General features: G+C 41.0%; 1 protein-coding gene across 3 annotated transcripts; it reads left to right on the top strand.

Moving 5' to 3' along the window:
• Positions 1 to 49: 49 nt before the first annotated feature.
• On the top strand, positions 50 to 26244 carry AP3M1 (adaptor related protein complex 3 subunit mu 1). 3 transcript variants are annotated; one of them, XM_017348696.3, is made up of 10 exons: positions 85 to 375; positions 5838 to 5967; positions 11206 to 11482; positions 12965 to 13136; positions 14875 to 15012; positions 17701 to 17786; positions 18891 to 19024; positions 20245 to 20452; positions 22478 to 22622; positions 23087 to 26244. In XM_017348696.3, exons 3-10 carry the CDS (start codon positions 11210 to 11212, stop codon positions 23185 to 23187), a joined length of 1257 nt encoding a protein of 418 aa, XP_017204185.1. In that variant the 5' UTR covers positions 85 to 375; positions 5838 to 5967; positions 11206 to 11209; the 3' UTR covers positions 23188 to 26244. The 3 variants fall into 3 exon arrangements, with proteins under 3 accessions (XP_008268160.1, XP_069913964.1, XP_017204185.1); XM_008269938.4 differs by lacking the exon at positions 5838 to 5967 and having other exon boundaries at positions 50 to 375; XM_070057863.1 differs by lacking the exons at positions 5838 to 5967; positions 14875 to 15012 and having other exon boundaries at positions 55 to 375.
• The last annotated feature ends 70 nt before the right edge of the window (positions 26245 to 26314 follow it).

Here is a 26314-nt window from a genome sequence, read left to right as displayed (position 1 = left end):
CACCATTGGCTCTACCCCTGTATTGCCCCGCCCCCTCATGGCCCCACCCACTCCACTGTAGGGGACCCGAGACTGAGTTAGGCTGCAGATGAGCGCCTGAGTCCAAACGGTGCGGAATCCCGCCCTTTTCCTAGATCCTAGATGAACTAGCAGACTTAAATCCCAAACATTAAGAAATTTCTTTTCTCTCACCTAACGCCTATCTTGCTATTTAATCTTTCTAATTCGGGAGACCGAGTTTGAGTCTTTGAAGCTGTTAGTCAGGCGATCTTCTGGGCACTCCAACTGCGGGGTCCTCACGGCTTTCTCTGCTGCCTCAGCTTTGGTCCGGAGAGGACCCGGCGCCGAATCAGACTGACTGGCCTGGGTGTCCGGGTGAGTGCGGAGACTGGGGAGTCTGCAGACAGGGGACAGCTGGGTAGTAGGCTGAATGGCTGAGGCTCTGGGCCCCAGGAGCGTCTCTGTTGCTGCGACCTGGAGCCGCACCTCTCTCCGGCTCCCGGCCTTCCGGGCTTTCCTGCCAGCTGGGCCGGAAGAGAAAGATGCACCTGCAGGGCAGTGTTCCCAGGCACAAGGTCCTGCTTGTAGGCGTCCTTCTCCGTGCTCCCGGACGGGAAAAGGGTCTTGTTGCCTCAGGGAGCTGGAGTTCTGACTATTCGAATTAGCCCCAGGGTTCCTTTTTGGATGACAAAACTCCTAATGGCCCTGAGCGGACATCCTGTTAGAGGGTGGAGAATACTAGGAGGATGTTGCCGTTGTTCCGAAGAAAGGTGACTGTGGAAAAGTGGGCAATGTGGCATGTTGGCTTTAGATTCGTTTGCACCTGAATTTACAGCCTATTTGATGAAGAAGGTGATGTCAGTATAAAATTGGGAGCCATCACAAAAGGAGAAGGGGTTGTGTGGAGTTGTGGGATTTATCGAATTGGAAAGAATGTTTTAGGTGGAGATTAGCAGAGATTAATTTTGTGTGCGGAGGGGCGACCTCTGAGAACTAAACTGGGAATTAAGTTTCAGGGTGAGAAACAAAACCATGACATTCCGTAGAGTATGATAAGAAGCCTTTGTGGTGTGTTCAGGAAGGTTATCAGACATGAAATGCTGCAAGAGCCCAAGCAGGAAGCTGAAATCGAAGAGTAAGTAGTAAAGTGTTGAAGGCTAGAGAATCTTTGGGCCGTTTGAGAGAGCTGCTTTAATAATGCAGTGTAGACTAATCCTTCATCATTTGGGGCATGAAGCCCGATTACTCAGAGTGGTGAGATGAAAAGTTTGAATTTGATTGTTTCGAATACAAGACATGTGTTTGGGAGTAGAAAGCAAATAATCAGTGTGCTAGATTAAGGGTTCTAGAAAGAGAAGAGAAAATGCCGGATGAGAAGGAAGAGGATGATATGGTACCAGTGGGTGAATTAATTTTGGAAAGAAAAGGAACTTTTTTTTTACAGATTTATTTATTTATTTGAAAGTCAAAGTTACACAGACAGATAGAGAAAGGTCTTCCATCTGTTGGTTCACTCCCCAATTGGCCACAACTGCCAGAACCGATCCGAAGCCAGGAGCTTCCTCCAAGTCTCCCACGCGGGTGCAGGGTCCCAAGGACCTGGGCCATCTTCTGCTTTCCCAGGCCATAGCAGAGAGCTGGATGGGAAGTGGAGCAGCCAGGACTCGAATCGGCGCCCATATGGGATGCCGGCACTGCCGGCAGCGGCTTTATCTACTGGCTACACCACAGTGCCAGCCCCAGACGTTTTCAAGTCAGACCATAGGAAAAGTGGAGCAAAGGAAGAATTACCTGAAACTTACACATCATCAGTAGGGGAGCTCTCTACAATAAGGATCGTTTTTCTTATCAAGCCTTTCTTATAAACCTTGTGATTTTTACAGTGTTTCTGACTTTTCAACAATATACTAGATATTTTTAAGTAGCTCTGTTTTATCTCAATTCATGAGTAGCAAATGGTATTTTTTTTAATTCTCTATTTTTTCTTTTCTTTAAGATTTATTTATTTATCTATTTGAAAGTCAGAGTTACATAGAAAGAGGAGAGGCAGAGAGAGGCCCTCAATCCGCTGGTTCACTCTCCAATTGGCCACAATTGTCAAGAGCTGCGCCGATCTGAAGCCAGGAGCCAGGTGCTTCCTCTGGGTCTCCCACACGGGTGCAGGGCCCAAGCAATCGGGCCATCTTCTGTTGCTTTCCCAGGCCACAGCAGAGAGCTGGATCAGAAGTGGAAAAGCTGGGACTCAAACCGGTGCCCATATGGGATGCCGGCACTGCAGGCGGTGGCTTTACCTGCTATATCACAGCACTGGCCCCGTAAATGGTATTTTTGGAAAAGAGGCTTTCCATTGCATTATGCAGAGAAAACAGAAGTCATCATTTTCTTGAAACCAAATACAAACTTTCTTCTCTTCTATTTGAAGAGTTAAAAGGGTCCCTTCTCTTTAAATCACATTGACTCCCAATGCCATCCTCTCCCGTGTCCTCAAGGCGTTTCTTTCATTTATTCCCTCACTCCTGCGTCAGCTTTTCCCTCTCTGTCCATACCATCCTTTAAACCTTGAGAAATATTCTTCTTACCTTTCAGGATCTACTCCATTTTTTTTCCTGTCTTCCTTTTCTTCTGAAAGATTTATGTATTTACTTGAAAGGCAGAGAGAGAATGCTAGCTTCCATCTACTGATTCACTCCCCCAAATGACCACGATGACCATGGCTGCGCCAGGCCAAAGCCACGAGGCTGCTTCTGGATAGCAGAAGCCCAAGTACTTCACCATCTTTTTCTGCTTTCCTAGGCACATTAGCAGGGAACTGGATTGGAAATGGAGCAGGCTGGACTCGAACTGGTGCTCATACAGGTTGTCAGCATTGCAGGTGGCAGCTTAACCCACTGCACCACGGTGACAGCCCTTTATTTTCCTGTTTTTCAATTCCCTTTACAGCTGTATCTTTAGAATTTATTCATCTCTCTTTTTTCCTATTTGCTATTTATTTCTCAGGACACTGCAATGCCTTTATTCCAGTTTTCCACTGAACTACCACTAAAACCCCTTTTACCAAGATCACCAGTGTCCTCTATGTATTAAAAATGCATCTCCATGTGAGAAAAAATTGTGTCTTGTGAGACAAAGAACATTATATTCCTCTTATTCTCATTCAACAAATAGTTTTGAATACATTTTGTATACTAGACACTTGCAGATATAAGGAGGAACAAGATAGAGTTCCTGCAATTACAGCATAGATAAGTTTATGTACTAATGGATGATAAACAAAGTATTCTGAGGTATCAGATTTTTCTGGGTTTGTTAATTAACTCAGTCATTCCACATTTTATTCATAAATTATAACATCACATTCTGCATATGTATAAATACAATTGTCAATTTCAATTTAAAAAAATTTTTTTTAAAAAGTTTTTTAGCGGTGAGATTTGATTGGCAGTCTGTGGGTAAGTGGAATCTAACAATATTTAGTTCACTCTGACTTTCAAAGTAAATAAAATAAATTTTAAAACAAATGTTTATCCTTTCATTTTACTCTATCCCAATTGTCAGCATCTTACTCTAGGCCATGACCATCATTTGTGTCTCAACTAGTGCAACCATGTTCAGTGCCCAGTTATCCCGTTTCTTCAGTGTGATTAATGTTATCTTTCCAAACATGAAGGTCAGATTGCCTGAGTTTACACTGCATGAGAATAAGGCTCAAACTCCTTAATGAGGGTTGCATTGCCCTATGAATCACTGTCTACCTTGTTCTTACCTCTCATTGCACCACTGTCCTGTACCTGCCAGAGTAGCTAAGTTTATACTGACTTGTGTGTGTGTGCTCTCACCTCCAGGCCTTGTAGATTCTCATAACACACCATATTTCCCCTATCAAGAAATTCTGAGCCGGCACTGTGGCTCAATAGGCTAATCCTCCGCCTCGCAGCGCCGGCACACCGGGTTCTAGTCCCGGTCGGGGCACCGGATTCTGTCCCGGTTGCCCCTCTTCCAGGCCCGGGAGTGCAGTGGAGGATGGCCCAAGTGCTTGGGCCCTGCACCCGCATGGGAGACCAGGAGAAGCACCTGGCTCCTGCCTTCGGATCTTGCCGGCTGTGGCGGCCATTGGAGGGTGAACCAACAGCAAAAAGGAAGACCTTTCTCTCTGTCTGTCTCTCACTGTCCACTCTGCCTGTCAGAAAAAAAAAAAAAAAAAAAAAAAAGAGGAAGAAGAAATTCTAACACATTTATCATTTATCTTATCTGCTGAAATCCACATGCTGTGCTTATGGGAACTGTTTCACTCTACCTTGTATCCAGAACTGCCTAGTATATAAGATGTATTTGGAGCTGTTTATTGAAATGAACAAGTGATTACAATATTGTTCAGAGGAGCTAGATACTTTTCTGGAGTCATTCTCTCATTTTGGATATAGGCTCTTCGCTGCCTCTATTTTTTAAATATGGAGAATCAATACATTTTCTCCTTTAGATACTATGTTCCAGTTATATTTTGACTATTGTAATTTTATTGCTTGTAAAACACCAGGAGGATGTACAGCATTTAATCCATGGGATTTATAGAGTATTTTAGCAGCAGTCAAAAATGTGATGAAATGACCTCTGAACCCAGTTTTTCTCTTGAGAATACACTGGAAGAATTCTGTTTTATGACTCAAAAGTCACCAGGAGCACAAAGATGGTTGTGGTGATAGTGACTGTGTAGCTTTCCCTGAAGCTTATTAAAATAATAAAAGAAGTAATTCCACCTATTAAAAGGATGATGTGTTGCTAAGGAACGGAGTGATTATGCTGCCACATATATTATTGTTATATGCATTAGGCCCTTCGTGATAATATGCATAGGAGAAATAAACCCTTTTCCTAGGGCCGGCGCCACGGCTCAATAGGCTAATCCTCCACCTAGCGGCACCGGCACACCAGGTTCTAGTCCCGGTCGGGGCGCCGGATTCTGTCCCGATTGCCCCTCTTCCAGGCCAGCTCTCTGCTGTGGCCCGGGAGTGCAGTGGAGGATGGCCCAAGTGCTTGGGCCCTGCACCCCATGGGAGACCAGGATAAGCACCTGGCTTCGGCTCAGCGCGGTGCACCAGCCGTGGTGGCCATTGGAGGGTGAACCAATGGCAAAAGGAAGACTCTCTGTCTCTCTCACTGTCCACTCTGCCTGTCAAAAAACAAACAAACCAAAAAACCCCTTTTCCTGTTAGAGAAGGTTCAGATGGGTTTTAAAGCTAAGTACTTTTGAGGCCTGCAAGTGTTGTCCTTTATCTCAGCACTGAGGATAACAACAATAAATTCAGCAGGCTGGTTTAACTTACTGTATTCTTCTGAAACCTGAACTACTGCCAGTAAAAACAACTTTAATGGAAACTTTCCTGGAAAGAATTTACCAGCTTAAGAGGATGAATAGAGATCTGGCCCTAAAATAAAGTAACTCCAAAGTGACTTGCTTCAAGAACTAGCAAGTCTTTTAGGGTATGTTGTGGCAGTGAATACTTAGGTCCATGTGAACGACATACTTTCTGTAGGGTGATAGTTGTCAGCTCTTCTAATCATAATTACTCCTCTAAATAATTGATTAAACTTCCTCAGCATAAAAACTAGACCATATTTTGGTTTCTAAGTAAACAAGAAGCATATGATTTAAGAGGAAGAGTTGAAGCATAAGTTAAAACAGCACATTCACTGCACTGACTACCAGTTTTTAAACTTTAACTTAATTAATATTTAAGTATATCAGTTGCATTAGCCATGTTTCACATGCTAAGTAGCCACATGTATCTAGTGAACCGCATATTGGACAACACAACTAAAGGATATTTCCATCATTGCAGAAAACTTTGTTGGATAGTGCTGCATAATAATGCGTTTATACATCTCTAAGAAGCAGGTATGAGCAGTGGCTTAGGATTCATCTGGACCTAGATTTCATTCCTAGCTCTGATACTTACAGTGTGATTTTAGGTAAGTGACTTACCTTTTCTGAGACTGTTTTGCCTTATCTATAAAACAGAGATAAAAGCAGTTTCTAACAGTATTGGGAAGATTAAATGAAAACATAGGTAAAGTGCCCAATGTAGAGTCTGGCCCACAGCAAGTATTTACATTTTAGATGTTTTTAATTCATTTATCTTTAATGTATAAAACACGTTGAGGGGCCGGTGCTAATCTGCTGCCTGTGGTGTTGGCATCCCTTATGGATGCTAGTTCATGTCTCAGCTGCTCCACTTCTGATCCGGCTCTCTGCTATGGCCTGTGAAAGCAGTAGAAGGTGGCCCCTGCACCCACGTGGGACACCCAGAAGTGGCTCCTGGCTTCAGATTGGCCCAGCTCCGGCCATTGCAGCCATTTGGAGAATGAACCAGCAGATGGAAGACCTTTCTATCTATCTCTACTCTCTGTCTGTAACTCTACTTCTCAATAAATAAATAAATAAATCTGTTTAAAAAAAAAAAAAAAACAATTTGAGTGGGCCTGGAAGATTTATTTTTGTAAAGGATGTCATGTTCCATAGCTGGCTTTCACTCAAATCTTGGTTCACACTTCATATTTCACGTAAAGATTTTGTCCTAAGAAAAAGGCATATTAAATAAAACACATTATTAAATAAAAATTTAGTTCAGATCTCATCATTGGATATTCCTGTTCCATTTTTTTCAGAGTTTAACAGTTGAGGTTATAAAGTCAACAGATTCTATATAGCTGTCTGTGTATTCAGGGGCAATTGTAGTAAAGTCCAGATAGAAATACAAGGCTGACACCAAGCAGGTCTACCAAGCAAACCATCTGATTAGATAATGTAGAAAAATTTAGCAGGTCCTAAGCCTGAGGTGTCACAGTTTACCAGATCAAGTTGATTGCTTATAGAGATAGCCTTGAAAAAAGAAACATTTTTGTTTCTAATGAAAAGATCTCTAAATCATTAACTATTCATTTTTCATTAATATAGTAATACTAAAACATGCCTTAGAAATTGGTGTTATTTACTTGGTAACTATTGAACACATACCAAATGGGAAGAGGAAATCATTACTAGATGGTCTTTAAATGTCAGCTGCTTTCATAAAATAAATGATTTCCTCTGAAAAGAATGGGTCAGTGTGATGTCATTGTTTTATGTGTCAACAGAGCTGAATGAGTCAATTCTGAAAAGGCTTCTTTTCCACATATAAAATTTATAAATTTTGAAATTTATCTTATTGCATAGAATCTGTATTCATGGATTTTAAATTCTTTTTTAAAAAAATATTTATCTGAGATGTAGAGTTACAGATAGAGAGAGGAAGAGACATAGTGAAAGGTCTTCTATCCACTGGTTCACTTCCCAAATGGCCACAATAGCTGGAGCTGGGCCAATCTGAAGCCAGGAGCCAGGAGTTTCTTCCAGGTCTCCCACACAGGTACAGGGGCCCAAGGATTTGGGCCATCTTCTACTGCTTTCCCAAGCAACAGCAGAAAGCTAGATGGGAAGTGGAGTAGCCAGGACTCGAACTGGCGCCCATATGGGATGCCAGCATTACAGGTAAAGGCTTAACCTATCAGACCACAGCGTGGGCCTCATTCTCTTTTATTTTTTAATTAAGAATTAATTAATTAATTAATTTCAATTTGAAAGGCAGAGACAGAGAGGAAGATCTTTCATCCTCTGGCTCACTCCCCAAATGGCTGCAATAGCCAGGGCTGGCTAGACCAAAGACGTTCCATCTGGGTAGGAGGCAGGGGCCCAAGCACTTGGGTCATCTGCTGCTGCCTTCCCAGGTTCATTAGCAGGGGGCTGGAAAGGAAGTGTAGCAGCCAGGACTCGAACTGGGGCTTATATGGGATGCTGGCATTGCAAGGGGTGGCTTAACCCACTGTGCCACAACACCACCCCCACCATGTTAAGCCAAATGTTTGATAATGATGCTTTTCCATGTAAAAGACAAAAATTAGGTATGCATGTTTCCAGTCTCCCATATTGACAATAAGCTTTTTTTTTTGAAGCATAATATCCAGAAAAGCATATGAATGATAATGTAAAGCCCAGTAAATTAGCACAAAGTGAACACAACTTGTAAACATCATTCAGATCAAGAGTAAACATTACCAGCACCTTAGAAGACCAGCTTCCTGCCCCTGTCCGTCACTACTCCTGCTCCTCCATAAAGAACACCAGGAGATTCTGATGCCCCAGATTAGCTTTGCCTGTTCTAGAACATCATATGTATGGATATTGCTATGCATATTTGGTATCTGGCTTATTTCTAAGATATATCCATGTTTGTTTTCTGCGGCAATTAATCATTTTCATTGCTGTATAATATTTTATAAAATGCTATAATTTTTCCATTGTGTGAATAAACATTTGAGTTGTTGCAGGTGCTTGCTGTTAAAAATGTATTTTTAATACATGTTTTTTGCTGCACATTTGTACACATGTCTTTGGAATCTGCCTAGGAGTAGATTGTGTCACAAGACATGAAGAGTACATTTTTTGAAATTGAGATATAATTCACATACTAAAAAGACATCATTTTAAAGTGTACTATTTAATAGTTTTCAGTATATTTACATAGTTTTGCCACAATCAGCTCTAATTCCAGAACATTTTTATCACTTTAAGAAGAAATTCCAACTCCTTTATCAGTAACTCCCTGTTCCTGCCTCTTTGACTAGACTCTCTGCCTGTAACCACTAATCTACTTTGTTTCTACAGATATACCTATTCTGGGTATTTCATACAAATAGAATCATATATTAGGTGGCCTTTTGTCTGGATTCTTTCATGGTTCATCGATGCTGTGTATTTAAGTACTTAATTCCTTTTTATAGCTAATATTTACATTTTGTTTTTTCATTCATCAGTTAATTGACATTTGGTTTGGCTTTTAATGAATCATGCTGATGTGAACATTCATGTACAAAATGTGTATCATTTGCAGTAGAATCACGCGGTCACATAACTCCAACTTTTTGAAGAACTCAAACTTTTCCATTTTCTCATTCCTACCAGCTGTGTGCCTGGGTTCTAATTTCTCTGCATTTTGCCAACCCTTGTTATTCTCTGCCTTTATTACAGCTAGCCTAGTGTGTGTGAAATGTTACCTCCTTGTAATTTTGATTTGTATTTCATGAATGACTGGCCATTCATATGTATATTTTCTTTGGATGAATGTCCTCAAATTCTTTGCCCATTTTTTAATTGTCGGTTGTTATCAAAGTTCTTTATCTATAGGTAATATGCCCTTACCAGTTATATGGTTTCAAATGAGTTCTTTCATTCTGTGGGTTGTCTTTACTTTCTTCACAATGTCCTTTGAAGCATAAAACTTATAATTTTGATAAGACCAAGTGACCTATTTTTTTCTTGCTTGTGCTTTTGGTGTCATATCTTAAAAAAAAAAATAGCTAATCCAGGGTCATGAAGATTTATGCATTTTTTCTAAGAGTTGTATACATTTTTTTAAAGATTTATTTATTTGAAAGACAAAGTTACAGAGAGAGGTAGAGACAAAAGAGAGAGAGGTCTGCTCTCTGTTGGTTCTCTCCCCAAATGGCCACAGCACCAGAACCGAGCCCATCTGAAGCCAGGATCCAGGAGTTCCTTCTGAGTCTCCCATGTGGATGTAGGGGCGCAAGGACTTGGGCCATCCTTCTGCTGCTTTCCCAGGCACATTGGCAGGGAGCTGGATCAGAAGTGGAGCAGCTGGGACTCAAACTGGTGCTCTTATGGGATGCTGGTACTGCAGGCGGCAGCTTTACCCGCTACACCACAGCACCAGCCCCCTCATTTGGGCATTTTAACTGGTAGACTAAATGCCTGACCCTGAAATTATTTCTTTAATTTTATTTTCATGCTATTTGTAGCTAATGAATAGCAATACAGTTCGTTTTTTTGGATTCATTGTCATTCTGCAATCTTGCTGAACTCATCTTTTAGCTCTACTAGTTTTTTGTGTCTAATCCTTAGGATTTTCTATATAAAAGATTGTATATTCTGCAAATACAGTTTTGCTCTTTCCTTTTCAATTTGAGAGCCTTTTTTTTTTCTTTTTCTTACTTAATTGCCCTGGCTAGAACCATGTTGAATAAAAATGGTGAGAGTGGACAATCTATATTTGTTCTTTTTTTTTTTTTTTTTTTTTTTTTTTGACAGGCAGAGTGGACAGTGAGAGAGAGACAGAGAGAAAGGTCTTCCTTTGCCGTTGGTTCACCCTCCAATGGCCGCCGCAGCCAGTGCACTGCGGCCGGCGCACCGTGCTGATCCGATGGCAGGAGCCAGGTACTTTTCCTGGTCTCCCATGGGGTGCAGGGCCCAAGCCCTTGGGCCATCCTCCACTGCACTCCCGGGCCACAGCAGAGAGCTGGCCTGGAAGAGGGGCAACCGGGACAGAATCCAGCGCCCCGACCAGGACTAGAACCCGGTGTGCCGGCGCCGCAAGGCGGAGGATTAGCCTAGTGAGCCGCGGCGCCGGCCTATATTTGTTCTTTTACTATTAAATGTGATATTAGTTGTGAGATTCTCGTGGATGTCTTTATCAGGTTAGGGAAGTTTATCTTCCTGGTTCAAGCACTTGTTTTGTTTTCATGAAAAGGTCTTAGATTTTGTCAATGCTTTTTCTTTAATTTTTGAAATGACTATTTGTTTTGGTACTTGTATTAATATTCCATGTTACTTTGATTTGCTTATTTGAACCAACTTTTCCCTCTTGAAATAAATATCACTTGGTGAGGGAATGTAGCCCTTTTTTAATATGTTACCAGATTCAGTTTTTTAGTGTTTTTGTCAGGATTTTTGTATCAATATTCCTTAAAAAATAAAAGATTTATTTATTTGAAAGGAAGAGTTACAGAGAGAAGGAGAGAAAGGTCTTCTATCCACTGATTCACTTCCCATGGCTGCGGGGGTCAAAAACTTCTTGTCAGTCTCCCATGTGAATGACAGAGGCCCACACACTTGGGCCATCTTCGGCTGCTTTTCCCAGGCCATCAGCAGGGTGCTGGATCAGAAGTGGAACAGCTGGGACATGAACCAGCGCCCACTTGAGATGGCAGTGTTGCATGCGGTGGCTTAACTCTACACCACAGTGCCAGCCACTCTGTCAGTGTTCTTAAATGAAAATAGTCTGTAGTTTCTTATATTGCTTTGTAAGGTTTTGTATCAGGGTAATACATGGGCACTTTGTGACATTTAATAAAATTAAACCTTTTTCCCCCCCACAGAAAAATGATCCACAGTCTATTTCTCATTAACTGTTCCGGTGACATATTTCTGGAGAAGCACTGGAAGAGTGTTGTGAGCCAGTCTGTCTGTGATTATTTCTTTGAAGCTCAGGAGAAAGCTGCTGATGTTGAAAATGTGCCACCTGTCATTTCAACACCTCACCATTACCTCATCAGTATCTACCGGGACAAGCTCTTCTTTGTGTCTGTCATACAGACTGAAGTGCCACCTCTCTTTGTAATTGAGTTCCTGCATCGAGTTGCTGACACTTTCCAGGTTGGTTATGCATAAAACCGTTCTAATTTAAGTTGCACAAGTTAGCTGGAAGTGGGGCTTGTGATTAATTTGCAGCTTTTAGTGTATACTCTTTGTTTCTCACTTCTTAAACCTTTTTCTATAGAGTGTACAGCGTACACACGGCTACTCTGTTTGCTGTTTTTTAGGTATATTAAAAATTATGTCATCAGGCAATAATAGGGCCCTCCAAATAAAATTCTCTGGATATTCCCAAGATTTTTGTTGATTATGAACTCTTCTGTATTTACAATCTATATTTTTTCTTGTCTTGCTGTGTATACCAAATAATTTAAAACTTATCCATGTGTGCTTAGGAGTAGTTAATCAGGACAAATGAAGTTTTTGTGGTGTTGTTTTTCAATGCTTATTTTTTTCATCTACTTGAAAGGCAGAGCAACAGAGAGAGCGAGCATGCTTCTTCTATCCACTGGTTCACTCCCCAAATGCCTGTTACAGCTGGGCCAGGCTGAAGGCAGGAGCCAGGAACTCTATCTGGGTCTCCCACGTAGAAGGAAGGGAAGCACTTGCTATTATCCTCTGCCTCCTAGCATGCGGTATTAGGAAGCTGGATTGGAAATGGAGGAGCAGAGCTGGAACCAGCACTGTGGTACAGGATGCAAGCGTTCCTAAGCAGCACTAAGCAGCCTACTCCAGCACTTAACACCTGCCCAGGACAAGTGAAGTTTCTTGCTTACATGCCAGTTTAACATTTCTTTCTTTTTCTTTCTTTTTTGTTTAAGATTTATTCATGGGGCCAGTGCTGTGAAGGTCCCGGCCTGTGGCACCAGTTCGAGTCCTGGCTGCTACACTTCCAATCCTGCTCTCTGCCCAGGGAGATCCAGCAGGGAACTGGATTGCAAGTGAAGCAGCCAGAACTCGAACAGGAGCTGTAACTGTGGCTTAACCTGCTATGCCACAGCACAGGCCCCCAGTTTAACATTTCAGTACTTTTTGGTATAATGTATTAGGAATCAAGTTCATTCCAAAAACACTTTAGGGAGCAGGCATTTGCAGTTTAACATGCCAGTTTACACTTCATTCAACATCAGAGTTTAATTTCCATCTCCCGATTTCAGCTTCCCAATAATACAGACCCAGGGAGGCAGCAATGATGGCTTAATAATTGAGTTCCTAAAACCCATGTGAGAAACCTGGATTGAGTTCTTGGCTCTTGACTTAACCTTGACCCAGCCATGGACATTGTAGGCATTTGGGGATTGAACTAGTGCGTGGGAACTCTGTCTCTCTGTGTATGTGTGTCTGTCTGTCTCTGAAATAAATAATAAATTACAAAAATTTTGAGGAGTAGTGCTAGGACTAGAGGGGTTTCTTCCCTCTTGCTTACAGATTTTCAACATGTTAAAAAGTAAGTTACTTCACTTTAAGTTTATTCTGAGAAAAAGTATGTAGCAAATCTTCCTTTCTGCTTTTCATTGTGCAATATTCTATATATTTTGTTAGGACTATTTTGGTGAGTGTTCAGAGGCTGCAATCAAGGATAACGTGGTCATAGTATATGAGCTCTTGGAAGAAATGTTAGACAATGGATTTCCACTGGCTACTGAATCTAACATTTTGAAAGAACTGATTAAGCCACCAACAATTCTACGTTCTGTTGTCAATTCTATTACAGGTAAGGTGAAAACATATTCCTCTAGCAGCTACAATTTTATAAACAACTTATTGGTACTTATGATCTGACAAATTATTAAAGTAGTAAGATTTGGCCAGAATTAGTTACTGGTATGCACTAAGTAAGAGGATTGGATAAATTATCCTAGGTAGTGTTAAAGAAGTCACTCTATGAAGCCACTGTGTGCCTAAAATTTAAACTCCTGTGTAACACTAAGATTTTAGTAAACAGTTTCATACTTTGCAGATAATGTAGTAACACTGGAAATACTCATTCTAAAATTATTAAACAGGTTAAAAAAACAGCTCAAGACCATTAAAAGCTACTCTTAATTATATATTGACATTCTCAAAGACAAAAATCTAAAATGCTGACAGTAACTATCTCAAGCTAAGGAAATACAGAATATATTTTTGCTTCATAATTTCCAACCTTCCAAAATAAACATATTTTTAATTAGAAAAATGTTACTATGTAGAATGTAAAAATTTAACATGTATCCATAGGGCAATATATTGTAAAGTCCAAGAGGATAGTTCAGTATATGAAGTAATCCTTGCTGGACTGTAATAAGTAGCCTTCAGGCAGGGCCCTGGACAATCAGTAGAGTTAGAAAAAAAGCATTCTCCATAGGTATGAGGAAAAATACACATGAAGTGAAAACCTTGAGTTGTATTAACCCCTTTAATAGAAGCCGAGCTGTTTTTCAGATGCGTAGTGAGGGAAGTAATTTTAACAGCTGAGAAAGTCCTTGAATGTTAGGCTAAATATTTAGCTTTTATTGTAAACATGGAAGATTTTAAGCAGGAAAACAACATGATGAAAGCTATGGCTTTCAAAAATTCTTCTGGAAAGCAACAGGTTGGAGGCAGGAACACCAATCATAAATGGATTGCAAAATTGTATATACAGTATGAATACAAGTGCATTCAAAACAAAATTAACAAAATAGAACAAAATAGTAAATGCAACCTACATGGGAAAATGCTTAAAAACATAATGGTAATTGTACCTTGTTCGTAAGAAGATAGATTTTTTTTAAACCACTTTATGAACTATGCCCCTCCCTTCTTGGCCAGAGGACAGTTAAGCATGTACTTGGATTAGAAGTGTAAAGTAACCAAAATGTTAAGTAAGTCAAAGCACGTTTTTTTGGACAATCACACAAGTGTTTGTGATTTACCATGCAATTAGATATTGAAGTTTAACCATATTGCAGCTAAATCAGTGTGCTGACCTGAAAATGGGAAAAGGCCAGAGCATGTTCTTCATCCAGTTTCTCCACTGAGGCCTTTTTGGCAGCATCTGGTATACAATTAAGCTGAATACCAAAGGGCCTATTTATCACTTTGTATTCTCAGTGGAGACATTTTATCAGCAAAAGATTTTGAAACAAACAACCTCTTTTCATCAGTGGCAGCAGGATGAGAGTCTGTTGTTGGGCCACTGGAATTAGTTATTGTTTCTATTAACACACAGAAAGCAAAAGATAAGTAAATGAATTTAACCTGGTTTGTCAGAGAACCACATGGCCTGTTTCTGTCTTTTAGAAGTTTGATCATATTGGTTATAGATACATCTTTGACATTTCTGGAGACCATCACAGTTTCAGTGAGAAAAACACAGCATTTGAAGAAGCCACTTACTTCTTTTTTTTTTTTAATTTTGTTTTCTGATGATAGCTTTTCTGATAACCATTTTATATATCAGCTTTGCTTTCTTCTTTTACATTTCCCAGGCAGTAGTAATGTTGGGGACACACTTCCCACTGGGCAGCTGTCCAATATCCCATGGCGCCGGGCAGGGGTAAAGTACACAAACAACGAAGCCTATTTTGATGTCGTTGAAGAAATAGATGCAATTATAGACAAATCAGGTAATTTGTGCATGAGGTCCAATTTAGGGAAAAAACAATTCAGCCGACATAGGCTGAAAAGAAAATTAAAATCCTTTGGCAGTGTAATTTCAGTAGAAAGGCATTTATTTTCTAAGGATTTAGAACTCTGTTTATTTTGCCCAGAGGTTACATATAATTTTCATAACCACTAGTTGAAGTCTGCCAAACATTCGTAAATTAGAAATCATCATGCCTTACTTACAGATTAATTATTACTCTGTATACTTCTCTTGCTTGTTATTTATTTGTAACACTTACTGCATATCTATCATATACCATACTTTTACTACTATTTTATATGCCGTACTACTAGCAGAGGGCTGTGTCTGACTATTTTTTAGCCAGACCAGGTGATGGTACTCTATCACAATCATAAAATTTAATTATTAAAAATATTCATAATATAACTAGGGTGACTGTAGTTCACAAAATTGTATTATATACCATATGAAGAACTGGAAAAGAAGAGCTGATAGGCACCAAACAAAACGAAAAGGAGGCCGGCGCCGCAGCTCACTAGGCTAATCCTCCGCCTTGCAGCGCCGGCACACCGGGTTCTAGTCCCGGTCGGGGCGCCGGATTCTGTCCCGGTTGCCCCTCTTCCAGGCCAGCTCTCTGCTGTGGCCAGGGAGTGCAGTGGAGGATGGCCCAAGTGCTTGGGCCCTGCACCCCATGGGAGACCAGGAGAAGCACCTGGCTCCTGCCATTGGATCAGCGCGGTGCGCCGGCCGCAGCGCACCGGCCGCAGCGGCCATTGGAGGGTGAACCAACGGCAAAAGGAAGACCTTTCTCTCTGTCTCTCTCTCACTGTCCACTCTGCCTGTCAAAAAAAAAAAAAAAAAAAAAAAAAAAGGAAGTAAACGCTTAGTTGCCTAGCTCAATCAATCCAGGCTCTGTATATATGTTGAAAGTATACCCCAAAGCAATAGAAGATGGCCCAAGTCCTTGGGTCCCTGCACCTGCATGAAAGACCCAGAAGAAACTCCTGACTCCTGGCTTCAGATTGGTGTAGCTCTGGCTGTTGCAGCCATCTGGGGAGTTAACCAGCAGATGGAAGACCTCTCTCTCTCTCTCCCTCTCCCCCTCTCTCTGCCTCTCTGTAACTCAGCCTTCAAATAAATAAATTAATCTTAAAAAAAAAGAAAGAAAGAAAAAAGAATACCCATAAAATGTGCAAGTATTAAATGTTTATCAAAAAATTAGTAAAATTATAAAGTATTTTTAAAAATCTAGTCCCATCATCACATTTTATATGTAAACTGAGGCTGGGGCTGGCACTGCAATGTAGTATGTTAAGCATCTGCCTGCAGCACTGGCATCCCATATAGGCGCCAGTTTGAGTTCCTGCTCCATTTCTGATCCAGCTCCCTGCTGATGGCCTGGGAAGGCAGAGATGGCCCAAGTTTTTGGGTCCCTGCACCCACATAGGAGATGCTGAAGAAGCTCCTGGCTCCTGACTTCTGGCTTCGGCCTGGCTTAGTCTCAGCCGTTGCAGCCATAAGAAAGAAAGGAAGAGCCTTAGAAAGGTTGAGTGATCCACTAAAGGTTGTATTTGATATGTGATGATAATTAGTGAATTTTAGCCAATATCTTTTTTTTAATAGTAATTGATAAAGGGAAAGGAATCCTTCCTTTCAGCTTTGCTTTTCTTTTTTTACAGATTTGTTTATTTATTTGAAAGAGTTACACAGAGAGAGGAGACAGAGAAAGAGATTTTTCCATCCACTGGTTCACTCCCCAGTTGGCCTCAACGGCCAGAGCTGCGCCAATCCGAAGCCAGGAGCTTCTTCCAGTTCTCGCACGCAGGTGCAGGTGTCCTAGGACTTGGGCCATCTACTGCCTTCCCAGGCCATAGCACGGAGTTGGTTTGAAGTGGAGCAGCCGGGTCTCGAACCAGCGCCCATATGGAATGCCAGTTCTTCAGGCCAGGGCGTTAACCTGCTATGCCACAGCACCGGCCCCTAGCCAATATCTTTTCTTCAGTGATTACTCTTTCCACTGTAGCATTCTGTCTACAGAAAAATAGATCATAGCTTCTATTTTTCTTTTTTTAAATGTTTATTTATTTATTTGGTAAGTCAGAGTTAGGGTGGTGAGGGTGGTTCACTCTGTAGATAGCTGCAACAGCAGGACTGTGTCAGCTCAAATCCAGGAGCTGGGAGCTTCATCGTGTCACCCATGTGGGTGGCAGGGACCCAGATGGAAAGTGGAGCAGCTAGAACACAACCTGGCACACGTATGGAGTGCTGGCATTGCAGGTGGCAGCGTTACCCACTACATCACAATGCTTATCCCAAGTGGCTCCTATTTCTTAAAAGTTAGGAAGTAGTTTGCTGCATTTCCTAATAAATTTCCCTCATTTTTCAAGTCTGTTGTAACAATTTAAATTCATATCAGTAGTCTTAGAAGGTGAACTCTCTAAAGGAGATAGGTTTGATTTTCATTAGCATTATCATATTCCAACCAGAGTTAGCTACAGACCATGGCACTAAATGAAAAGGCTTTCTGAACTGGTGTAATATATCCCCTGTCCACTGACCTGTTAATCGAGGTGCAAAGCTTCAGCAAGTCTGACACCCAGGGGGTGGCTCCATTACTCCAGATATAGTGATAGCTCTGCTAAAGACTCAGATTCCATTGATACTATCAATCTTTTTCTTTCTTCAGGATCTACAGTCTTTGCAGAAATTCAGGGGGTCATTGATGCTTGCATTAAGCTATCAGGAATGCCCGATCTCTCCCTATCTTTCATGGTAAGTTTTGTTTTCTTGTTTGCAGCAAAGGGCTACATTTATTCCTCCAGGTGGAAATTTCCAACTCATAATAGCATACATATGAAATACTCAATGAAGCGATAAGTACTACAACTAAATATTAAATGAGGTGATAAGTACTTTAGATAAGTTTGTATCTAAGAGTGTAAAGGATCATCTGAGAAGTATTGCTAGCATAGCAGCTTTCAGGACAGTAGTTTACATGATGAGCCTGGCCTTTATGAAAAGGCTGAGAAGTCTTTGCTTAGATGTGCTAAAAGTGACTTAAAAGTTAGCTGGCAAATCTCTACTTTAGTTTTCACTGAATAATTATCTGCTTTACTAACAGGAAAGGGCACTGGACTTTGTCTTATCATTTTGGACTTAGCATACCACACTGCAAAGAACAATGAAAAGAATTGAGTTATGGTGCTCTTTTACCAATTTGTCCTGAACCTCAGTTTTTTTACCTATGCAATGGAACTAATATTATTCATCTTTGCTCCCTGGTAGTTATTGAAATTCAAATAATGTATATAAAATACTTGCAAATTGTGAAACGTTTAAGGTTCTGTGGATGTCATAATAACTAATAAATGCTCACATGACTTTTATCTTTTTGACACATAATAACATAGTTAAGGGCTACAGCGTGATAATACATTTACATAAACAGTGTATAATGATCAAATCAGTATAATTAGCATTTCTATCTTCTTAAATGTTTGTCATTCTTGCTATTGGGAACTTTCATATTCCTCTCTTCTAGTTCTTCATAAATCACAAATTGCTGTAGTCAGCCTACTGTGCTAGAACTGCAGAACTTACTCCTTCTAACTGTATTAGGAGATCCATCTTAACAGCCTCCCTCTGTTCTCCACCACCTTACTCCATCTACCTCTGGTAATCACTGTAATTTTTGGTGAGATCGACTTTAGCTTCTGCATATAAGTGAGAACATGTGGTATTTGTCTTTCTGTGCCTGGTTTATTTCATTCATGACTGCTTTATCTTTAGAAAAAATACTAATATCTCATAATACTGAACAGAGTTACCATAGCTGGTATACTTTATGAACCTGGCTGTCTTGTGTTTTCCTGGCAGAACCCCAGGCTTCTGGATGATGTCAGCTTCCATCCCTGCATCCGGTTCAAACGCTGGGAATCTGAAAGAGTTTTGTCATTTATTCCTCCAGATGGAAATTTCCGACTCATATCCTACCGTGTCAGCTCACAAAAGTATGTTGATGTGTCAGCCAGAATCTTCCATCATGTATCAGTGTACTGAATAGAACCTACTTTGCCTTGTTTCATTCTACACTTGGCTACTTGAGTTCATCATGGTTGACTTAATCACAACTCAACAAGATACCCAAAGAGAGGCCGGCGCCGCGGCTCACTAGGCTAATCCTCCGCCTTGCGGCACTGGCACACCGGGTTCTAGTCCCAGTCAGGGCGCCGGATTCTGTCCCGGATACCCCTCTTCCAGGCCAGCTCTCTGCTGTGGCCAGGGAGTGCAGTGGAGGATGGCCCAAGTGCTTGGGCCCTGCACCCCATGGGAGACCAGGAGAAGTACCTGGCTCCTGCCATCGCATCAGCGCGGTGCGCCGGCCGCAGCTTACTGACTGCGGTGGCCATTGGAAGGTGAACCAACGGCAAAGGAAGACCTTTCTCTCTGTCTCTCTCTCTCACTGTCCACTCTGCCTGTCAAAAAAAAAAAAAAAAAAAAAAAAAAGATACCCCAAGAGAACTGATGAGAATACATGCCTGAAATAATCTGTACCTTGAATCTAAGAGTACATAGTAGCAGTAAATAAGACCATAGCAAAGCCTATGCCTGAGAACAAGCATTTTGGACTATGCATAACCAGAACCCGGAACTGGTACCATAATTTTATCAAAGTCTGTAGACATTTGGCCAACAGAAGGAGACAGGCCTTACCTTTAGCTCTGCAGACTTGCCCAACATGCCCACTTCAAGTCACTCTCTGCTGCCGTGAGTTTCAAAGGAACAATTCAGCATCGTAGCTTATATAGCTATTTTTTTCCTTGAAAGGATCTGAGGGTATTTGGGTGGTATCATCAAGACAGGACTGAAAAGCAGAGAAATGTTTCTTGGCTCTCATCATTTATATTAAATTCTAAATTACCTTTCAGTGGGATCTTTTTAAAAACTAGAACCATTTGTCTCAATTGCTTACACTGTTATTAGGCTTCAGAGTTGGGTTCTGATCTGTATACCTCCTGCTGAGAAATGATAGATTTCCTAGACCACAGTGGTACCAGAATGTGCTATACCCAGCTTTCCTTTGTGCAGATGCTAAAGACGCAGTTTCAGAAATATGGATCCCTACTGTGGAGTAGACGCAGGGTAGAATACTCTGGACTGGTATTTTCAGGGCAGCTCTGAAGGTATCCTAACCATTAATTGTGTATGTATATGCTTTTGTGTCTTTTAGTCTAGTGGCAATACCAGTGTATGTGAAACATAATATCAGCTTCAAGGAGAACAGTTCCTGTGGCAGATTTGATGTAACGATTGGACCAAAGCAGAATATGGGCAAAACTGTTGAAGGAATTACAGTGACAGTTCACATGCCAAAAGTTGTGCTGAATATGAACCTGACACCAACACAAGGCAGCTATACCTTTGATCCAGTCACCAAGGTACAGCCACTTCAGATCAAGAGTGAGCAAGTGTTTCCTGAAATCTCTTTTGTGATTTGGGGGAAAGAGTAGAGGGGAGGTTTACCACCTTGTTTAAAACTAAAGTTCCTATCCAAACCAAACAAAGGTCATACTAGGCTGTATTTCTGCCACTGGCTGTAGAGAGAATCCCACGTCTGCCCCTGAGTAGATAAACAGAGACGTGAAACTGACTCTATCTTCTTTCAAAGTACCTTTACTCATCTGTGATAACCCAAAGACTGTCTCTACTAATAAGAATGTAAAGGCTTTTTTAAAACAATTTATTTATTTATTTTGAAAGGCAGAATTACAGAGAGGCAAAGGCAGAGAGGTCTTCCATCCGCTGATTCACTTTCCAGATGGCTGCCATGGCCAGGCCTGGGCCAGTCTGAAGCCAGGAGCCAGGAGCTTCTTCCAGGTCTCCCACGTAGGTGCAGGGGCCCAAGGACTTGGGCCATCTTGTACTGCTTTCCCAGGCCATAGCAGGGAGCTGAATTGGAAGTGGAGCAGCTGGGATTTGAACCAGTGTCTGTATGGCATGCCAGCGCTGCAGGTGGCAGCTTTACCTGCTACGCGACAGTGCTGGCCCCAGTAAAGGCTTTTTTAAGTGTTTTGTGGATATATGAAGATACTATAATCTATTGTTAGATCTTTCTGTAGAAACCAACCATTATTTTGTTCCTTTTTTTTAAGGTTTATTTACTTATTTATTTGAAAGGCAAAACAGCAGAGAGAGGGGGTAGAGAGAGATCTTCCACCTGCTGGTTCACTTCTCAAAAGGTCCTGCCAAAACCAGGAGCCAGGAACTCCATCCTGGTCTCAAAAATGGTTGAGGGACCCAAGGACTTGAATCGTCTTCTGCTGCCTTGCCAGCCTCATTAAATACGCAAGCTGGATCAGAAGCAGAGCAGCCAGGACTCAAACCAGCACTCCACATGGGATGCCAGCATTAAAAGCAGTGGCTTAATCCATTAGGCCACAATGCCAGCCAGCCCCCTTTTAAAAGTTCTTCATTTCATATTCTTCCACAGGAGACATTGTTCTGCCTATTTACACATGCCTATAGCGGAAGATTATGAAGCAACTACAGCATAGTCATTGAACTGCCTGATAAAAAGGCTTTTTAAAGATGTATTTATTTATTTGAAACTCAGAGTTACATAGAGGGAGAGATAGATCTTCCACCCACTGGTTCATTCCAAGGGCTGGGCCAGGCAGGAGCCAGGAGCTTCCTCCAGGTTTTTTACATGGTTACAGGGCCCCAAATACTTTGGTTATCTTCCATTGCTTTCTCAGGTGCATTAGCAGGAAGCTGGATTGAAAATGGAGCATCCAGGACTTGAACTGGTGCCCATATCAGATGCCTGCACCACAGGTAGTGGCTTAACCCACTGTGCCACAGCGCCAGCCCCAAAAAGGCATATTCTTTAAAAAGATGTATTTATGTATTTATTTGAAAGGCAGAGTGACACAGAGCTTCCATCCTTTGATGCACTTTGATATGGGATGCTGGTGTTGGAATTAGCAGCTGAACCCACTCACGGTACCCAAAGACATTTTTTTTTTTTAATTAAAAGTCATAAACTGTTAAACATTATCTAACTCCATCCCAGGAATTCAAAGAAGCTCCTCAGAAACAACGCGGGACTGGGAAAGGGGGGCTCCGGATCTCGTGCCCTTCCAGTGTAGCTTCAAACAGAACAGCTTCGCTTTCTCTTCTGCATCGAGCTTCCATGCTTAAGATTTCACTTGAACTTCTACAGCTAAAAATTTTCAAATACCAACTTAGATGATTCTCCCTTTACAGAAAAAGAAACAGGCTCAGAGAGAAGCAGTGAAGATGGTATAATAAAAAGAACATTTAAAATCAGATGGGATTTGTCAACTTCCAACTTGCCTTTTATTAGCGTTAAGCAAGGAATTTGACATCTGGAACCTTAAGTTCCTCATTTGCAAATAGAAAACAAGTTCAAGTCACATGCTTGTTTTTTATTTCTTTTTAAGGTACTAACATGGGATGTGGGAAAAATTACTCCACAAAAGCTCCCAAGTCTTAAGGGATTGGTAAATTTACAGTCAGGAGCACCTAAGCCAGAAGAGAATCCCAGCCTCAACATACAGTTCAAGATTCAGCAACTTGCTATTTCAGGTAAAAGTGTTTGACTTTGTTTAAGGGTAACTAAGTTTCACTGAGCCCAGTTATTGGATAGTTAAAAAAGTAACAAACATTTCCTGCTATAGAAAAAGCAACAGCTCCAGTTTGCCTTTTAGGCTGTGCTGTAGGGCCAGCCTCCCTGGCATCAGTTGTGGAGAGCATTTATTTCGCTCAAGTTCCCTTAACCCCTGCCTTCGTTCACCCACCAGAAAAGAAGTCAGTCATAGTCACAGAAAGTAGAATTCCCTGCCTACATGGCAATCAACTAAAACCATAACCCCACAGTTCAATAATTTGTGAATGTAGGTGGGACATTTCCTGATAGTGGATGGAGTAGACGCTGCTTCAGGTCAGAGTTACTGTATAGGCTCATTGCTTAAATACACATTTTATCTATATAGTATTGGTTCGTATAACTGAGATGTAGTAATTTATTCCTTTCATTCTTTTTGACACAGGCCTGAAAGTAAATCGCTTGGACATGTATGGGGAGAAATATAAGCCATTTAAAGGAGTCAAATATGTCACGAAAGCTGGAAAGTTCCAAGTGAGGACATGAGAAGAGGCCAGAAGTAATCAAGATCAGTTTCTTTTCCAAGTGTCATTACAATTTATTACTGTTAGATACCAAGTGGGTGGGAATACATATTCTAGTTAAAGCATTTGTGTAGAGCTACACACCACTAACAAAGTTGCTTAGTACTCAATGTAGGGTTCTTAAGGAGCTTTAAGCTAAGGAGACTTTTCTAATAACTTAGCTTATTTTCTATCTTTTCACTTGGGAAGATTTTGAAGGTGATTTCTTCCACAGGGGAAGGGGGTATCAGCTGGATGCTGCACATTGTGACAGTAAAGGCAGAAGGCTACAGTGATAACCTATCTCCTAAAACAAGTGAACTGGTTTCTAGTCCAGGAGGAGCTGTCTTAATCTGCAACGTGACATGTCAGGTGTAGCTACATATCATAGCCTCAGATCTTAGCCATCCCAAATCAGTAGCTGTCCCAACAGAGGAAACTCCCCCCACGCCCCGACGTTTACAGAAACTGCCTCTTCAAGTGTTTGCCTTATTCAGCTTTTCACTTGTGCCATTAAGCAAGCACTGTAGCAGAAGCCACTTCCACATGGCCCTGGCAGGGAGCACTGCTGCTCCATGCTCCATCCTCACTGTACTTGGTATTGTATTTTTTATAAATAAGATTTTTATGTAAAGCTCAGATTTTGATTTACAGGGACCTTGCTGCAGTAACTATCATCTCAATTTTGTGCCACTGGTTCAGCTGTTAGCACAGGAAAAATCATTTGTATGATGGGGCAAATGCTTTATTAAGATAATAAAAGGGAACACTACTTCTCCTTTTAGGAAGTTGTTGCAAGCACAAGTGTTTGCAGTTTTAAGCAAATTAAAGTAAAGAGAAACTTAAACAAAACCTTTGCCATCTTCCTGTTTTATAAAGCTTATCCAATACCCCTTAAACCGAAGTAGTCTGCCTCCTGCCCCCGTTCAGCAAAAGGAAGAAAATGAACCTGCCTCAATTTTATTAATCTTTTTTTATCCTTTTTGTTATTTTTAAGGGGCTGAATTTGCCTGCATCCCTTGTCTTTTAGGGGAACTCTCTTATTGCAGTATGTATTTACCAAGCCTGTAATCATAGATTGCTTCCTGCAACTACTGTCATAATTCTTACTGAAGTACTTCAGTGTCTACACTGTACTAACAAAGTACCTGGAAGTATATTACATTGAGGCAGAAACAAAATCCTCAGTAACCCTGACAATATCATATTGATCAGCATGGTTGGAAAGTCAATCTCAACTTCCTTGGCTTGGTCATCCTGCCCAGTTATTTTGCCTCATTAAATATAAAGAAGTAGAGAAAGGTTGAAAGTTGAAAGTACTTGGTCTTCTTGTTTCCTGCTTGTTCTTACTAATGCTACTAGTTTCCTTCTCCTTGTGGTTTTATTCTCTTGTTCTTCTCAGCGTCTGGCTCTTCCATTTAAAATGCTAAGCATAGCCCTTGACCTCATTCCTGTTTATGGTGTCAAAGGCTAGTGGTTGGTGCTGGTATTGGGAGTCCACTATACAGTGCGTCCTTACCTGTCCAGGGCATCCAGCCTGCTCTTTATCTAATAAAAAGGCTACTTTTGGCAACCAATCCCAGGTGGGCAGCTAAAGTCACATGTTACCAAATATATAACTCCCTTTACCTCAAGTCAGTTGCCCAGCTCCCTATCCTTTCATCTGTAATGTCTTAACTCTTCAGGTTTCTTACCTCAAAATATTCCAGTGTTCCTCCTGTACTGTCTCCTCTTGAATCCAAGCAGAATGTATGCCAAGTTTCTTGCCTTTAGCAATTTCTGTTAAGACATCCAAGTACACTGTTTTCCTCTTAGAATTAAATTATTTATTAAATTTATAGAATCCAATAACTGCTTTCTCTAGCTCTGGCTATACTGTCAATAAAAAAAAATCAAAGCAAGAACTTGATTTTTTTTTTTTTTTTTTAATCAGACATTCTCAGATGGGCAAGGCCAAACATGATCAGATTTTCTTACAAATCCTCACCTAAGATTTGAGTACAGCTGCAAAGGCCACTTGCAGATGCTCCTCTTCTAACCAGAGTATGCTAACAGCCACTCATAGTTTTAAGTTTGCCTCTTCTGGCTGAAGACTGAGCGATAACCTCCCCTACTACCACGTCCTACCAATATCAAAGATCCATAAATACTTAATAGTATTAGAATAGTTTTCAAGCATAGAATTCCAGCTAATCAGAATATTCCTTTTTTAGAGTATATCCCAAGAACAAATGAAGTAGATGTAGTTGCAGTCATTTTATTCAGAGAGTTCATTTGATGGGTTCATTAAGTGGTGCTGCAAATAAGTTTTGGAAGATGCTGGTCTCATTGTCCTTAGAGACACCTGGTTTCCAAAAACAACTATAGAGCAGCAGGAAGGCAGCACAGTGAGCACAGTGGTGGCTAGAGAAACGATGGCCGTTTTAGAGACTGCAGAGCTAACTCAGTAGTCTTGGACATTCTCCTTTAACTCAAGCAGGCTGGAATCTCCCTGTATGATTGGAAACTATTCTAAGTTAGCAGCATCAAATAGCATCCCTTCATGATCTTTACCCTTTAAAAAAATGCCTCAGAAAATCAGACAAAAACACTGATGTCCCAACTCTATTCCTAGAATGTGCCCCTACAATTTTGGTGCTTCCTCAAGCAAGAAAAAGGGATGTATCCCCAAAGCTAGCTCTGCCTCAAAGCCTAGTGGCTCTGGCAAACCTACTATCCCATACTAGGCTTTGGAGTGTAAAAAAATGAGTGTGTGGTACTCCTGCATGCTTAACAATCTCAGCTTTTTAGGGGACACTGACTGATAGTCTCCAAACAAATAGCTAGAATCTTCTAAAATAAAGACAGACTGCTTTAATCAGAAAGTATTCATGTCATCTGGCCACTTTCTGTCCACTGTTGACCTCCATCACAGCACCAACCACTAGTACATAATCCCAAACAGTCTTTTATCACACAAATCCTTGTTAAATATATACACTACTGCAATCCCTACTTCTGACACAACATTTGTATTTAATAAAAATCTTTAGTTATCAGATCTTGAGGATTAGTTTCATTGGCTGTTCTGCAGAAGAGAAACTTGACCCTTAAAGCTCTTGGTAAAATGA

This window comes from Oryctolagus cuniculus, chromosome 15, assembly GCF_964237555.1.
Source record: "Oryctolagus cuniculus chromosome 15, mOryCun1.1, whole genome shotgun sequence".
Taxonomy (NCBI): domain Eukaryota; kingdom Metazoa; phylum Chordata; class Mammalia; order Lagomorpha; family Leporidae; genus Oryctolagus; species Oryctolagus cuniculus.
The sequence above is the reverse complement of the archived record's forward strand: the minus strand, read 5'-3'. Positions and strand labels throughout refer to the sequence as shown.